At 45.8% G+C, this 16,487-nt stretch overlaps 1 protein-coding gene across 3 annotated transcripts; it reads right to left on the bottom strand.

Annotated features, from left to right (window-relative positions):
• Window positions 1–122: 122 nt before the first annotated feature.
• zhx3b (zinc fingers and homeoboxes 3b) lies at window positions 123–15,027 on the bottom strand. 3 transcript variants are annotated; one of them, XM_053425472.1, is made up of 7 exons: window positions 14,703–15,027; window positions 7,823–8,729; window positions 7,615–7,710; window positions 5,958–7,508; window positions 4,466–5,197; window positions 2,286–2,577; window positions 123–1,340 (listed from the first exon to the last, which is right to left on the bottom strand). In XM_053425472.1, the coding sequence occupies exons 2-7, from the start codon at window positions 8,561–8,563 to the stop codon at window positions 1,330–1,332; spliced, it is 3,423 nt and encodes a 1,140-aa protein (XP_053281447.1). In that variant the 5' UTR covers window positions 8,564–8,729; window positions 14,703–15,027; the 3' UTR covers window positions 123–1,329. The 3 variants fall into 3 exon arrangements, with proteins under 3 accessions (XP_053281447.1, XP_053281449.1, XP_053281448.1); XM_053425474.1 differs by having other exon boundaries at window positions 2,286–2,559; window positions 14,703–15,023; XM_053425473.1 differs by lacking the exon at window positions 14,703–15,027 and adding an exon at window positions 8,902–9,202.
• Between the last annotated feature and the right edge of the window lie 1,460 nt (window positions 15,028–16,487).

Genomic DNA, 16,487 nt, shown 5'->3' with positions numbered 1-16,487 from the left:
CTACTGTAAATTGTTTCCTTCTATTTGGCAAGTAAGGATTTTTATTTTGTATATTTATAAAACCCTTTAATTAAACATGTGTACGACTTGAGTTGCAGGCCAATGACACTCGGAGGCACAGATTTATTACATCCTTTTTATTCTGCAAATATCTGTAAAAATTATACATCAAGCCTAAGTATGGAACTCTGGTAAAAGTTCACAGTTGTTTTACAGTCAATTTTATTTCATTATAAAGTTCCATAAAAACAAATGAACGTACAGGTCAGTGACGTAGAGAAGAAGCACTTGATGCTACAACACAAACAAGATTCCATAAAGTCTAATATATCGAGTCGTCTTTTTTTCATTTTATACACAACAGGGAGGCTTGCCCCCTTCAGATGAAACTAACTAAACGTTTCCCCCAACTTGATGTTGTGTTAGCTGAGAAATGAAGAGTGAGTATAAAGAGATGTCCCCCCCCCCGAAAAAAATACAAAATTCAAGGCAGGATCGAATGAACACCAGTGCTGTGTTTCACATAAGATGCCAACAGCCCAGCGAGCACGTTCAGCTGCAAGCATGAAGTCAAAGTGTGAGAGTGCATGATGGGAAAAAAGAAACGTAGCAGGATATTGACATGATGGAAGGAAAAAAAAAAAAAAAAAGTAGGTTCATTATTCTTTTACTTTAAGGCCCCGGCGAGCTCCCTGTCGCAGAGAGCCGTGTGGTTTCTCGTACTCCGAAAAACAAACTATGAACAGTGTCTCAGACGATCCGGGTCCGAGGGGGGACTCGTCATTATCTGTCCGAACCCAACCCACCATCCCCCAGTCGACATCTGCTGTGAGGTCTCCCTGACCACACCTCCTACTTTTTTAGATCCTCCTCCTCTTCTTCCGCCACATTTTGTTTTTCCTGTGTTCTTCCGCTCCAGCAGGCAGGTGTAAAACAACACCTCGCCCCTCCCTCCGCCACAACTGGATTGCAATTTCTACTGGAACCTCTGTCTGGAGGTAAAATGGTGGCCGGACGGATATTGGAGAGGGTGGGTGTGTCGCAGAGGGGCAGACAAAGCAAGAGATGGAGGGAGAGTGGGCGTGTAGGTGGATGGATTGATAGAAGGGGGGGTTTAGTAGCTTAAGCGTCCATCTCACATAGCCGGGGGGAGGTCTTGCCTACCTCTAGGGGGGAGAGAGAGAGAGAGAGGGATGGGTGTGTGGGGATGGTTTCAGGGTCCATTTCCATCCAGTGATCCTGTTACAACCACATCTGCCATCTTTTACTCTGACTCCCGTCACAAACACCACCTGCGTCGTGAACTCCGTCCTCCGACAAACAGCCTCTTCAGTCGGTCCCTGTGGTAATATGAAGACAAATGTGTCATTAAAAATCCATCGGCCAGAAAACTATTTACTTTATTACATTATACTGAGTACACAACTGTGATCGTTTGGTCCCTGTAACACTTCTGTGTTACCTGAGAGACAATTACACACGTTACTGCGGAGATTCGTCCCCACATGATGATAACGATTACCTGCTCACTCAACTGATTGGTCGATCAAAAGAAAAGAAATCATCCAAACAACTTTATTTAGATAAATCATTTTGAAACTGGATCCAGTTTCTGGTGACGATTTTGGCAAATTTAACTTAAGATGGTTTCAAACAAATGATTATGTCCACACATTATCCTGAAATGTTTGCAGTGGAATTTATGCGTCATGTCTGGCCTCCTGCCTCATCCCCTGAATGTTTCAGAAATGTTCCTGTTGTTGTGAACTCATCAGACCAGGACCAATCTCCTGATGCATTCTTCATATGTGAAAGACAGAGTCCAGAAAATGTTTGCACCCAATTTTGTTAGTGACACGTTACAGTAATATGAATCTTTTTTCAAATGATTCATATTATGATAATCCCATCTGGTGAGGGATTATCATTTGTGAGATTCAGAAGTTACATCACAGTAATTAATTCCCAGCAATGGCTTGTTCACCTTATGCTCAGGAGTTTAAATAAGGGTCAATGTCAGTGGACAAACCGGTCCATGGTGTGGTGCAGGTGTGGTGCAGGTGTTAAACTCTACCAAAAAGGGAGAAATGCGACTCAAGGAAATTCCTTAAACTCTTTTATGTTCGTGTGCTCCAAACGTTCGTCAAAGCTTCAACAAATACATTAAGGAGTCGCCTCTTTTGTTCCGACCCTCGTCTGGTAACAATCTGTTATATCCAGTTCAGTCAAACATCAATGGAAGTAATTTCTGCATGAATCACGTTAAATATGACACTGAAGACTACCTTTTGTAGGATTCACAGTCTCGTCAGTGTTGGCCTCCTCTGGCTCTGTTGCAACACCACACACCGACTGCTCCATTTTCTCCTCGGTTCCTCCTCCTGGCTCCGACTCCAGAGGGGAGGAGCCTGTCGTCTGAGGCTCGGCGGCCACTCCCGGGGCAACTGGTCCTGGTCCCGTCACAACAGTTTGTTCCGTCTGTGGCAAAGACGCCTTGGTAGCGAACCAGTGTCGCACCAGGTCCGTTGTTAAGCCGCTCTCGTCAGCCAGTCCCTGCAGCTGTGTGGGAAGGAGAATCTGTTAGATCAAAGCCGCACATTAAAAACTTGAGATCACAAATTATAAAAGACCTCCTTCAATAACAGAATACGGGTGAATGAAAAAACACAGTGTAAGAAAAGCACAATTAGTAAAGGGTAATAAAATAAAAACTAAACTCACTCAGTAAAGTCAGCGAAACAGCCTCATCTATCTGAAGTTAATTAGCCATTTTATTATCTAATACAACAGCGCTGCCATATGTTCTTCCTTTAAAGCCAGCTTTTACTCAGAGGATTATACTATATCTTTAATACTCAGGTCATAGTCAGAGGTATCAATAAAATTATCAGATTTTTTTATATTCATTACTCCTGGCTTTTGGGAACCATTAGAAACACCTCTCATAAAACAGTCCGGTGCAAAGTGCAAACCTCAATAAACACACTTTAAATATCTCTCACAGTATCATTTATATCCGAGCTGTTGTATTGGGTTACATTCGGTTTTACATCTAATAAAGTGATAAATCCTGAACAACAGTGTATTAATTTTCTACAACTGATATCTGAAATAGAACAGAGCAGAATTTTTTTTTTACACTTCCATCTGTGAGATGAAATCTACTTGTTATAGTTTATAAAATCTCCCCTGATCAAGTCACCTTCATCTAGTTTTTAAATGTCTTTGTTTCTATTTGATCTGAACCATTAACTTCACGTGTGTTTGTGCATATTTACTCAGCAACATCTGGATGTTGCCAGATAAGGGAAACTTTGACGCAATAGACAAAAATCAATGACGGATGTTAATGTTAAACCAAGAAGATAAACACTGTTCAACACAAGGACGTGATGTCACCATGTCCTCATATGTTCTGACCTGGAAGTAAAATAGATATGAATCTGTTGTTTACCAAACATCCTGACACAATCATATAAACAAATGATTTACCTACAATGATTAATAAGACCTTTTTCTACTTTTAAATACCCATATTATGTGTTTGTGTTCTTGTTTCTTTATGGCACAATTTTGCTGAAGCAGCTGTTGCTAAAATGAGTAAATAATTAAAAAGTTATATATTGTTGGAGTCACAACATAATTCATAGTACCATAGAAGAGTAGCAGAGCATGAAAATAATTTGGTGATACAATACAATTGTATTGATACAATTCATATGTTTTGTGCTCAATATCTCTCCTCCAGCTGAAGTCTTTTATTAATATTTTTCATTCAAAAACTGCTTTAAAAACCAGACGTAGAGTGCAAGAGCAGGGCATTTACAAATTGCAGGGAATTCCAAGGCACTCAGACTCAGACTAAAATCTTAAATATTACGTACTTAACTCTAGCACCAAGTAGATCAAATATATATATATATAAATATATATATATTTGATCTACTTATATATATATATATATATATATATATATATATATAGAGGGAGTCAATTCAAAAGATTAAAGTTTAAGTCAGACACCAGTGAATCATTGGGACCACAACTGAATGAAGAAATTCATCAAAAGCAATCAAGCTGAATTACGGAGCGTGCTGCCGGCTCTGATACCAAATAACAGTCTAGAAGAAAAATCTGTTATAATTTTTTTATATTTACTTGTGTGGCTCCCAAGTCATTTGCAAGCCCCCAAAAATAACCTCTGTCGAACAATGAGAAAAACAACTGTGGCTTTGCAGCAGTTAAAAATGAGCATCTTAAAAAAGTAAAGCATCAACGTTAACATGACTTTCTAGAGCAATGTGTTTTATCTAGAATACGAGCACATTTTCTCCTGCAGACCAGTGAACATCAAACTTTTATCCCCACGGCACAGATTCATCCCCTGCCTCTCAGATTTCAGTAGTTCAGAGACACAGAGCTGCTCAGAGAAAGTGTGGAAATGCTACATGTAGTTGTCAGTTACCTGCGTTTCCTCCGCTCTGCCGTGTACGTCCAGATGTGCCTGGAGGATCTGCGTGTTCTCCGTCTGGAGCTCCTCCTCCAGAGCCATGGTCTGGTACGACTCCAGCCACTTCAGCTGGCCGTTCTTCTGCACATACCGGGAGTCCCCAAACCAGCGCACCACCTCAGGTCTGGGCAGTCCCGAAGCTGAGATGAGCTCATCGTACTGAGCTGCACTGGGCCACTGGGTGCGGGCATAGACTTGTTTGAGCAGGTGAAGCTGCTCTGCTGTCTTCTTGCCTCGGATGGCTGTGGGTTTGGGAGAGTTGGATGGTTTGGGGGTCAGGGTGGAGAACTGGGATGGTTTGGGGGTGGAGGATGGGGCAGAGCCTGGGGAGGATGCAGGTGTGCTGCTGGACAGAAGCGGTAAAGCAGAGCTCTCCAACCCTTCTCCCTCTGCTTTGCCACTGGTCTCTGTCACCTTCAGCATCTTCAGATTAATCTTAATGGGGTTGACTTTCAGTTCTCCTGAACTGTCCTCTTTCTGTCGTTCCTCCCCATCAACCCCCACCTCCTCCTCTCTCAGTGCCCGATCTGCCTCCTCCTTCTTCTTCTCAGCTGCGGCTTTCTTTCTCCTCTCAGCAAACCAGCCATGGATCTCCCTCCTGGTCATCTTGGTCTCAGATCGCAGCCTGTCCACCTCTTCTCCAGATGGGTCGGGGTCCTCGGCAAAACTGGCCTCGAGTGCCTTCAACTAAACATGATACAGATGAGGACAAGGTCAATCCTTTGAACAAGTAGAACTAAATACATGGACAGGCTTGATTAATTGATTTGCTGCTCAATTAGAAAATGTATCCGCAATACTTAAAGCTAGTTGTCAAACTAAAATACAAAAACTTTCTTTCATAGCAGCTTTTCCATTGTAAGTATGTGTTGCTTTGCTTTGATATATCACTATAAACTGAGAAACTTTGGTTTTGAGTCAGTTATACAGGGGTGTTATACTTAGTGGCTAATGTGGAATTATTTTTTTACTGTATGTAGTAGAACTCCCCAAGACCTGTAAACGGACTCTGCTGTGTTCATCATGTACCTTCTTTAGTACATGATACTTTGAACATTTACTCCAGCATAAACTGTGCAGCCCTGTAACACATGTAACACAACCCCTGGGAGTTGATGACGCGTCTAATGAATTTCAGACCCAAAATTAAACAAAAAAAATAAACAAAAATAAAACAAATATTTCCCAGTGAAAAAACTGCATTCACATAGAAGACAAATATGTCAAGAGAGTTTGTGGTGATAAAAGCCGGGGTGCTGAAAACATGATAACGTGATCTACGCAGCAGAGTTAATATGTCACTTCCTGCCTATGGATTTGATGCTGTTGTCAATGCGTCTGTGCAGAGAATCTCCTGCTGTGTGGTGCATGTGTGAGGGGCAAACTGGGTAAACTCTGCAGCCAATTCTCCGGATTTTACCCAGAGGTCATGTCTTAAGGGTCTCACCTGATGGGGTTCTCTCTCCTTGTAGCGGATAGCTGTGAAATCTTCAGATGGTTGTCTGGGGAGTCGGCGGGATGGCGTGTTGGGTGAGGTGGGAGTCTGTGTTGCCGTTGGACTCAGGGGTGCCGAGCCGTGCTGTGGCGTTTTGGCACCAGAGCTGCTGCTACTTTCTGACAAGTCAACAGGGTTGGCACTGCCAGCGGCGCCACTCCCTGGCAAACCTGAACTGCTCCCTGTTACAGTGCCAGACTTGCTGTTCTGTGCACCTGTGCTCGTGCGCACCCCTTTGAGATTCCGAAAGTGGTAGCGCCGGTCACTGAACCACTTGCGAACTTCTCGCACTGTGAGCCCAGTCCGAGCAATGAGGCGGTCGACCTCCTCCTGGTCGGGAAACTGGCTGCCTTGAAAGCTGTCCTTCAGTGCGCTGAGCTGCACTTGAGACTTCTTGCTCTTGTTAAAGCTGGGGTCGAGGAACGCGCTGACTGGCGTCCCGGAGCCAGGCGTGCTGCCTGGAGGAGCTGAGGGCGAGGGTGAGGAAGATTTCGAGGGAGGGGAAGAAGCGTCATCCATTTTCATATTTAGAGGGTCAATGGGGTCAACATCATCTGTGCTTGTGTTCCTCGTTTTATTTTTGTTGCTGGTAACGTTACCATCTTTACTCCTCTGTCCATCACTGCCCGTTCTGCTGTTACTGTGTTTAGGTTTACTGTCTGTGGTCACTTTGCTGTCACTGTGCACAATGCTGGTGTTATTAGCTTTGCTGATATCAGTTTTCTTATCAGTTGCCCGGCTGGTAACATATATTTTGTTCTTGTCACTACAGACTGCATTAGCATTGCTGTGTTTACCATTGACACCGCTCACCCTGCCATTACTATGATTACTGCTTCCCAGACTAAGGTTGATGACACTAGCTTGACTGCTACTGACAATGCTGTTTTTCGTGCCCCCTCCCCCACTCCTGCTGCTAATGATGTTGCTCAAAGTGCTGCTGCTGCCCACCGTCCCCACCACCATGCTGATGCCTTTGTCTGCCACCAGGGCTGCAGCAGGTCGGGCCTGCATCATGGGGCGGGCTGCTGCCTGGGGCTTAGGCGTGACGGCCAGGGCCAAAGGGGTGCTGCTCAGCTGGATACCATTGGCCATCATAGGCTGTGTGACGATTACTCCGGCTTGGCTAACAAGAGATCCCTGCAGGATATGAGGGATCCCAGTGGCTCCCAGTGACGCAGGCAGGACTGTGAATGTGTGTTGGGCTGGGCTGTGGTGACTCTGGATGTGGTTATGTGCATTGGAAGGTGCTGTCTGGATGATGGTGTTAAACATCTTCCTCCTGGCCTCCTCGATCTCCTCGGGAGACCAGCTGATGCCTTGTTTAAGTCTCTGGGCCGTGAACCAGATCTTAATCTGCTCTTCTGGAAACTTTGTGACCACAGTCAGGTAGCAGAGCTCAGCCTTTGTGGGGTACGGGAACTTACTGAAGGAGGTCTTCAAGAAGGAAGAGGAGTCCATGGAGGCACTGTACGTAGGTATGCTGCTCAGGGGAATCATCACCTGGGAGGGACAAAGAGGAAAATCAAAGCAGGCGATAATTATGTTATTTTACATCTGATTCATTTCAAAACAGTGGGATATAAAATATGAATAACAAAACAATTACCTTGGGGAGGTTTTTTGAGGAAGAGGAGGACATATTTGAGGAGACTGTGATCGGTGCAGATTGATGAAAGTTTCTGGTCTGAACCACTGAAACCACCTTAAGCAAACAGATTTAAAATCATTTAAATGAAGGAATATGAATTAACTTAAAATTTAAAACAGAATTCTACCAACAGCCAAACTGAAAAACAGAGAGGACGACCATTTACCTGTGTGATGGGGGTCTTGAGCATCGGTAATGCTCCAGAGCCATTGACGATCTGAATTGCTGAGGGCAGCGTGACCTTGGCGGTTCCATTGTGGACTATTGTGGGAACATGTGTGACCGTCACTGCAGTGGTCTCTTTTCTCTTGGCCTCTTTGGAGGAGACTGAGAGAGGATCCGATGGAAAATCGTTGGAGACTGGATGAGGCACCACTATCCGTTTGGGCTCCGACTTGCCCTTCATCATCCTCATTATTGGAGTCTTGCTTATGGAAATTTCACTGTCCTTCCCAGACTCTGTCCCACTTATCAGTTTCTGCTCCACCACAACCCTCCTGTCCCTCTTCCTCAGCTGTAAAGTAGTGTTCCAAGTGCTGGGGTGAACCCTGGCATTGTGCAGGGCCAGACCCTCAAACTTGGGCGCCGAAACCCCACAGCTCAGGCAACAGAAGCTGGGGTCTGCGCGAAAGTCTGGGTGCCCGGAGTACACATGATCCAAGAACAAATTAAGGTCCTGGGTTTCAAAGTTACAAGGCTTACAGGTGTAAGTGCCAGTACAGTCTTTGACGGCGTCCCCTGCCTCTTGTTTGGAACACTCTGAAGGGTCAAGGGGGCTTTGTCTGCCCCCTCCAAAAATCCTGGACTGACAGAGAAGAGCAGGGAAGTCCTGTTCAGCCTCCTCCAAAGGACGTATTACCTTGCTGGGTATCATACAAGGAGTAGATGACTTCCTTTTGCTGGCCATGATGTGACCGCAGGGGTGAAAAGGGTTGTTCAAACAACAGTGAGCAGGGTGTGAGTGAGAATGTGAGTCGTTTCCGGTTGACTATAGACCAGGCGTGGGGGAGGGAGGACGGCGAGACTCGCCCATAGATCCACTCGCAGGTCTCACCGCAGTTTTGAGTAAAAACCTGAGAACGAGAGAAAAGAACGTATTTTAGTTGAATTCGTCAGTCATCATTAAATATGATACACTCGTAATTTATTGAATAGGTTTATAGAAAATATTAAATTTCAATAACAGATAAGGGCAGATATTGGAGAGACAACCCTTAGAAGAAGGAGTAAGATTGGATTTCTCACGTTTGTCAGTACAAGCCGGTTTCCTCACAGCTGGACCAAAATCATGCACAGCTGGATGTTTCCAAGTAAAATATCAACAGCATTGATAATATAAAGGCCCTGTGAATGGATTCAGCTGAAGCCATTCAAATCTTGAGTTGCTTAAAATGTTTAAGTTTTCCCCTAAACTCTCAAGGCTACCTCTTTTATCAGGGCATTCAAACGTGCCCCGTCTGCTTCTACACTAAAGGCTTTTTGGGAGAGCTCCTGTCCTACCCCGATCTTTCCCCTCCCCCACGCAACTCTGTCTCACTTCCCCTTGTTCAGACACACCCCCACAGAGAGAGCACATTCAGTTTTTTTTAATCCACAGTAGCTTCACTGAACACCTTTAAATAAAAAAATCTGAAATACACACTTATGAATGTGTTGTTAAATATAGGGCCTGCTCGACAATTGTGAAAGTGGGTGGCTCAACAGATGTTCCTTGGAAAGAGGGCATTCTTGCCCCCAACATTGGTACAGAGGGAAACGCACAAACCTGATCAGGAATACGAATCTTAAATTTTTTTCAAATCACCTCTTGATTCCTCGTCTCCATAAAATGGCTTGGAGGAGTTTTCCTCTCTCTCCCTTGCTCCCTCCCTCCCTCTCTCCGACAGAGAGGTAGTGATGCAGTATCAGAGGACAGCTCTAGGGCAATTACTCTACCAATCACCCTGCACTGACATGACGCCTCACGCAAAGGGCGGCGAAAAGCTCACAAAAAGTTTACAGGCTTGCAAAAGTTCAACAGGAAACTGCTGAAAACCTCGATATCCAGCCGCTCCTTATGCAAAGACAGTTTACGAACAAATCGTCTGCAGCTTTTCTGGTAAATAGCCCATATCTGAAATAATCTGACCCTTTCCTATGTGCAATTCCATGTTTAATATTAAACATGTCTAGGGCTAATTCCGATTGAGCCTAATGTACACAGTGTTGCTGCTTCGCCACCGTCTCTCTCAGGTGTCTGTGTCATCAAACGACAAATCCACCCTTCTTCATTTCAATATGAATGACGAGTGGATAAGAATTTCTTTCTTCTGGTAACCCCCCAAAAAAACTTGCAGCTTTGCTCTGGCCACAGGGAGGTCACAGTATACAAGCTCAAAGCCCCGTTAACCCTTTCAGGGCTGGGGTGTGACAGACACCCTTTTATGCAATAACCGAGCAAAGGTACACAGTTCATGTATCTGTATTCTGATGCCTGCACTTCCGGTTTGAGTCAATAAAACTGCCCTAATCTTCATCAGTCTACATATGCCATATCGTATCTACATAAGTCACCTGCATAAACTATCAGACAATAAGGAGATACTTTATTACGCCTGTGATGAAGACCCTAACGCAGAGTGGGCATCTTTTCTTTCACACCACTGACCGACCCCACTCCTACGATCACTGCTTGATGGGTTAACGGGCAAATGAAGTTTACTGAGGAGGGAACGAGTTGCCCCTTGTTCCCCTCTGCAAGCCCCCCAGATAGAGTAGCTGCCCATGGCTGGGGCAGTTGTGCACCCCTCCTACCCCCCCTGCCATTCAGTTCTGCATCAGGGGGCACTGCTCTGCCAAGGCAGGCCGGTCACATGACACAACACAAAGGCTTATGGGTGGGCAGTCTGAGCTATCCATCACGTGGTTCCGTTGGGTGTGGGTGGGCAAGCGAGAGGCGAGGAGAGGGAGAGCGAACGGGAGAGGATGGTGGGGGATGGGCAGCCGGTTTGGGGTGAGGAGGCATGGGAAGGAGGGGTGTTAACAGTCGTGGAGGAAGCGCTGAGGTGTTTCAGTAAGGAATTTTCCCTCAAAGATACCCTCCTCCAACCAGCCATCCCATCTCACCCTGCCAACCCCCACTCTTCCAACGACCCCCTCTTGCTCCAAACTACAATCACAGAGTCTTTCCCTCCTTCCCTCCCTCCCTCCCTCGCTCCTCGCTGCACTGCAAAGCCTGGAATGTTCCAACCCGAGCTCTTCGGCCAGTGGTCATAACCTGGAGTTCAGCCCCAGTGTCTATGTGTTCAGACTCATGCATTGCCTCATGCAAAATAACTATCCGTGCTCAAAAACAAACAACAAACAAGTAAATACAGAGTGCATAAAGACGTTAACTTCCCTCATTCATGCATATCGACAGCTGTAAAGACTGCAAAGCCATTTCACACTGATGACATGTGAGAAAAAAGAAAAAAAAACACAACCGTTTGCACACATCTGCCGACAAAGGTAGATCCTCAGAAGCAGCAACACCCACGGGCCTCATACAGGTGAGGACTGAAAGCAAAGTGCAAAGCAAGCCAAATGCTATTATTGGTGACTCGGAATGGGTAGCTCATGTCTCAGCAATGCCAGGCAAAGACACGTTGACTCACTGGTATGAGCGCGTCGGCCAATAACTTTTGATTTGAATGTAGCACATAGGTTGACCATGTGGTGAGGGTGGGCTTGTGTCTGTTATTTGTTTCGGCATTTGCATGTGTGGGTTTCCTGTACGACAGAGCGTGGAGGGAGGCGACGTGGGATGGGGTGGGGACGACGGGGGTGCGTTCATGCATTTGTGTGTATGTGGTGTGTGGGGGTGGCTGCCTGCATGCCTGTGTGTGAGACTTGTTTACTGAGGTAGTGAGGCTGCCATTTTTCCCCCGTGTAAGAGATCTCCCAGTAACACACAAAGATGGCGTTTCAGTCCTCCCAGTTCATAACCTGTATTATCTCCGCCGCGTCAGTGGCTCAGCACAGCGTGACCTCCTTTCATCCACTGACCTGACTCTTGTCTAGGCCTGGGCTATATCCTCTGAGTGCAGGCCAATAATAGCATTGACACCTTCTGCAGCTTGGACACACAGTGTAGCTGCGTGCTAACGAAACCACCCGTCTCATCCTCAGCCGAGGGTACAGGTGCAAGGCTCAGATCTGTGTGTAACAAATGCTCTCTCTACTCAGACAGAGAAAAGGTGTACACCACAGGAAGTCCTTTCCACGTTTGCTCCATTTCTTGTTTCTACTCTCGTCTCTTTTCCTCCCTCCCCCCCCCCCCCCCCCCACACACTCCTTCTCCCTCTGCCAATCCTCTCTTCACCCTCTGCTTCCCCTCCCTCTCCCTCACCGTTCGTTCTTCTCCTCCCTCTCCAAGCAAGTTTGGCCCAAAGAGACAGGTCGGCAGCGCCACTGGTGTGTTACTGTCCCCATGGCAACCACCTCCTACCCCCTCTTTCTCTCCAACCAGCTAATTTCTCCAAAGCACATGCGTGTGGATAAACACACACATACGCACATAGTTACTTAGACACACACACACACGCAACTCCATTGCCATCTAGTCTCTGGATCTAGCGGTGCTTGTTTGTTCCACACACCCCTGTGAGTGGTATTTGGAGAGTCCCTACCCTGCTCCTATTTCAGTGCCTCCCTCGCGCAGTGTTGATGTCTCCCTGCTAGGTGTGGTAGCCGTCGTCAAGGCACGCTATTGGCCGGAGCTGATGCAGTCCTTCCTGTTAACTCGGTGCCCCAGTCCCTGTCCAGACATCTGCTTGGGCCATTGTCCCCTGCTCTCCGTGGCTCCTGTGCTTGGCCTGAAGAGGCCTGAGGCAGGGCTCCTGTATTCACTGGAGGCCACACAGGACACAGCATGTGGACACATAAACAGGCCTGAAATTCTGGCAGATGCCATCTTCTCTGTCAGGAGGACCCAAGGAACCAAGCCTGTCCCCCAGTGTTTTCAAGAGGATTATGAAGTCCCTTCGCCACATTCAATGTACTATTTTTGTTAGAAAATCCTTTGCTGTGTTGTTTTCTGTCCCAACACCATAAGACCTTGCTGGTTAATTTATTCCCACGTTGGCCCTTGCTCCAGCTAACCACCTCCTGTCAGTCAAGTCAAGGATTTCACTCGCTCTCTCCTCTGCCGACGGCCACGGCACACCTCGCTGAAGGCTTACACATATTGCACTAATGAACTTCTTTCGACTTCAGTTTTAACACGACGCTGGCAGCATTAAGAAACTCTCAGTGACAGCGCTGCAACGGTGTCATTCCATCTTCGCCCCGGTCCCATTTCTGGGCTGCTCTCAGGTCAGGGAGAGGATCGCTGCGTGGGTTGCAAACGGCTGCATTGCTGTGGCCACTGCCAGTGCATGTGTTAAAACTGGGTTGCTGAGAGGGGAGGGAGAGAGAAATGGCGGAACACCATGCTCTGTGCTGTCCAACCTAAAATGGCTGACATCACAAGCTGTTAACCAGCCAAGCAGAGCAAGAGGCTGCTACTGCTGCTGCTGCTGCTACTGACCCAAACCTATACTCACTCTGGTCGTGCAAGAAGAACACGCTGCTGTCTCCCTCCAAAGAGGAAAACGGTCATTACGTGGGTCAAGACAGAAGAGACACCAAAGTGCCGCTAATGAAAAGTGAGGATCACTCACTTTGAGAACGACATCATCTCGTCATCTGATGTTCATTAGGAAAAAATAATAAGGGGAAAAAATAAAGAAATGAAACAAACGACCAAAGTTAGTTCATAGTAAATATAAAATATGATTTGTTTTACACTGTGTTGTACTGATTAATCCTTTCATACAAGGCTAAAACTGAGGGAGAGATAGGGAGGAAAGGAGAAAGAGGGGTGGGAGGTGTTGATGCGGAAGGGGGGGGGGTGAGTGAGTGAGTGTGTGAGTGGGACTATTCAATGAGATGTGCAGCCACTGGGCTCATTTCATCAGAGACACACTTAAATACAGCAAGAGGAGGCGACGTAGTAATAATAATAATAATAATAATAATACTGCAGCGGCTGTACAGATGTTAAGAACATCCATGACTGACTATTCCTAATTAGAAGTGTTGTTATTCCAGTCGTGTAGTGTTATCTACACAAGTCATTACACAAACTGCTACTCTGAGAGTGATAGGTGCAGTTTGGCTGATAGACGCATGCATAGATGAATAAGCAGCTGGATTAGGCTGCATATCTTTACCTGGGACCCCACGTGAGCACCAGACACAAATTAGCAGTGCGGGAAAGCTTTGATCTAATCCATGAAGTCACACACACATACACACACACACACACAAACGCACGATAAATAACAACAACCTGCAAACTCAGAAATTACTGTTTGGCAGCCTAGATTTTAAACAGTATGTGTCAACAGACATTATATAAACAAACATGTTATTAAATCCTGATAAAAATAAATAAATATGCATATTAATAAAAGCACATGGGCAGACCAAAGTAAATGAGCTGTTAACATTTTTTAAAAGGGGGGAAACTATAATATATGAGTCTGAAGTGACAGGAGGTCAGAGTCATTTCTAACTTCTTCATACATTGCTCGTTAATATGGAAATCCAGCCGGTTGGTTCGGGGACAACCTCCCGGCTCTGAATCTCAAATAAACGGACACAGCTAATGTGTTAAAAACTATTTCTTTACACGAGGACCAGCGGCTGTATCCCAACCTGCTCACACTCACTGCGCTGGTCCCTCAGCGCAGCGGCGTCGAATATTTCCGAAAATGATGCGTGTTCATCTTCCGCTCAACTTCGCGAGTCCCCAACTTAAAGGGGCTCGTGTGCGGTTCGCGTTTGATAAACGGTGAACCCGATTCAAACAGGCGAGGACCCCCCCTCAGCCCCTAAATAAACTATATACTCTCTCTCTCTCTCCCCTCGTTGACTGTCGCCATTTTAAGCAGGCGACATGCAGCTGGACCGAACCGCCGCAAAGGTAAGCAGCTCCAGCGATAGCGCACAAGTTTGGAGTGGAAACACAGAAACACACTCACCTCGCCTGGTCGCCGCTCGGAGTCCGCAGCAGAAAGGGGCTTTACATCTAAAGTTTACAATGGCAGGAGCCCGAGGAGTGTGGCTGACGGGAGGTTCGGGCTTCACTGATAGCAACTTAGAGGTGGAAGACCCCTCCGTCCATCGGCGGGTTCGAACCGTGACACCGGACCGGTCCCTTCAATGCAGCCCCCCCCAGCCCCGTCCTCTCCTCTCGGCTGTGCTGCGCTTGTTTGTCCTCGGTGAGCTCCGGCAGCCAGTGGAGGGGAGGACAGAAAACACGACGGACGTACCGAGGGAAGAGGAGGACACGTGACGCACACGTCACTGACGGTGGAGTTGGCGTGAGAGCTCGAGCTCCTCCGCGGCGCAGAGAGCAGGAGTGAGTCAGACATCCCGACACGAGTCTGACCGGGGGAGCGCCGCGGGGCGGCAGGCTGTGCTGCTGCCGGTGCCAGTGATGCTCCTGATGGGTCAAGTTCTCCACAGCGACAGAACCGGTCCCGGTGAACGGTGATGTTGGACTCACCTGTCCCCCCCACCACAGGTGACTGCTGTTAAAGAGACAGTGCACACATCATGTCAAAAGTTATCATGCATCACCCCCTCATGACAAGCAGCTACTGTGCACATGGAGAAATCATTGTATATATACCATTATACTAACATATACATCAAGTTATCATCCATCACCTCCTCATGACAAACAGCTACTGTGCACATAGATAAATCATTTTATATTTACTAATATACAGACATATATGGACACTATTTCAAATGTTATCATGCATTTAAGCCCTCATGAACAACAACAGCTACTGCGCACACAAATACTTTGTAGGCCTATTAAGACACTGACACTAAATCAGAAGTTTCCCCTCCATGTCAAACAACAAAGCTACTGTGTACTTATATACAGTCATATATCAACACTATGTCAAAAGTTACCCTGCATTCTCATAGACAGTAGAAAGTAATATTTATTAAAGTTACTTGTCTTGGCGTACAGGTAAATGCTGAATTAAATTTAAAAAAAAACAACAGATCACGTCCTGACCATATCCGTGTCAATAAACACCCAGGAAAATGATCAGCCAAATCACTCAATTGACATCAATTATCAGGCCTAAGTTATATATCCCTCAGTTAAAGTCAAATAATGGTGGTTCTCCGGTGATGAGCAATAGAGGATGAAGCTGTAAACAATCTATTATCATAAATGAGGCCCTCTGCTGGGCAGCAGAAAGAACGACAGATAGATCTCAGCGACAAACCAGCCGAAGAGACTGAAGTCATGTCAAGTTACATGATGTAGGTGAGCATTCACTCAAAGAAACAAAAGCAAACATTGTCTAATCTCTGCTGCTTGAAAATAAATACTTTCTGGTTTTCTTTCTCCACTATGAAATCAGTTAGGTTAATACCTGTGGGTTTTGGACTGTTCTTTGGGAAATACAAGATATTTTACCAAATTCAAAGCAGACAACAGCCATTTGTATTCATTCGGGGCTGAGTTTTGTTTTATACGACTGGTTCGTTTTTTTACTGTTCCTTATTATCACCACACAGAATCCCTCAGGCAAGGTAGAATCAATCCATCATATATGTGAGGTTGCAAGCAAGTATTTTCATTATCAAAACAGCTGATCAGTTTATTTATTAACCAATATAAAAGAAAATGGATGTTATTCCCTCAAAACCAAATAAACATATTGCAATTTTTTCTTTTTTTTGTCTGACAATATGATACATATGATAAACTGGTACCCGAGAACTTTAGGCATACA

This window comes from Pleuronectes platessa, chromosome 6 (assembly GCF_947347685.1).
Source record: "Pleuronectes platessa chromosome 6, fPlePla1.1, whole genome shotgun sequence".
In the NCBI taxonomy this organism is placed as follows: Eukaryota; Metazoa; Chordata; class Actinopteri; order Pleuronectiformes; family Pleuronectidae; genus Pleuronectes; species Pleuronectes platessa.
This window is presented reverse-complemented; position numbering and strand designations above follow the sequence as displayed.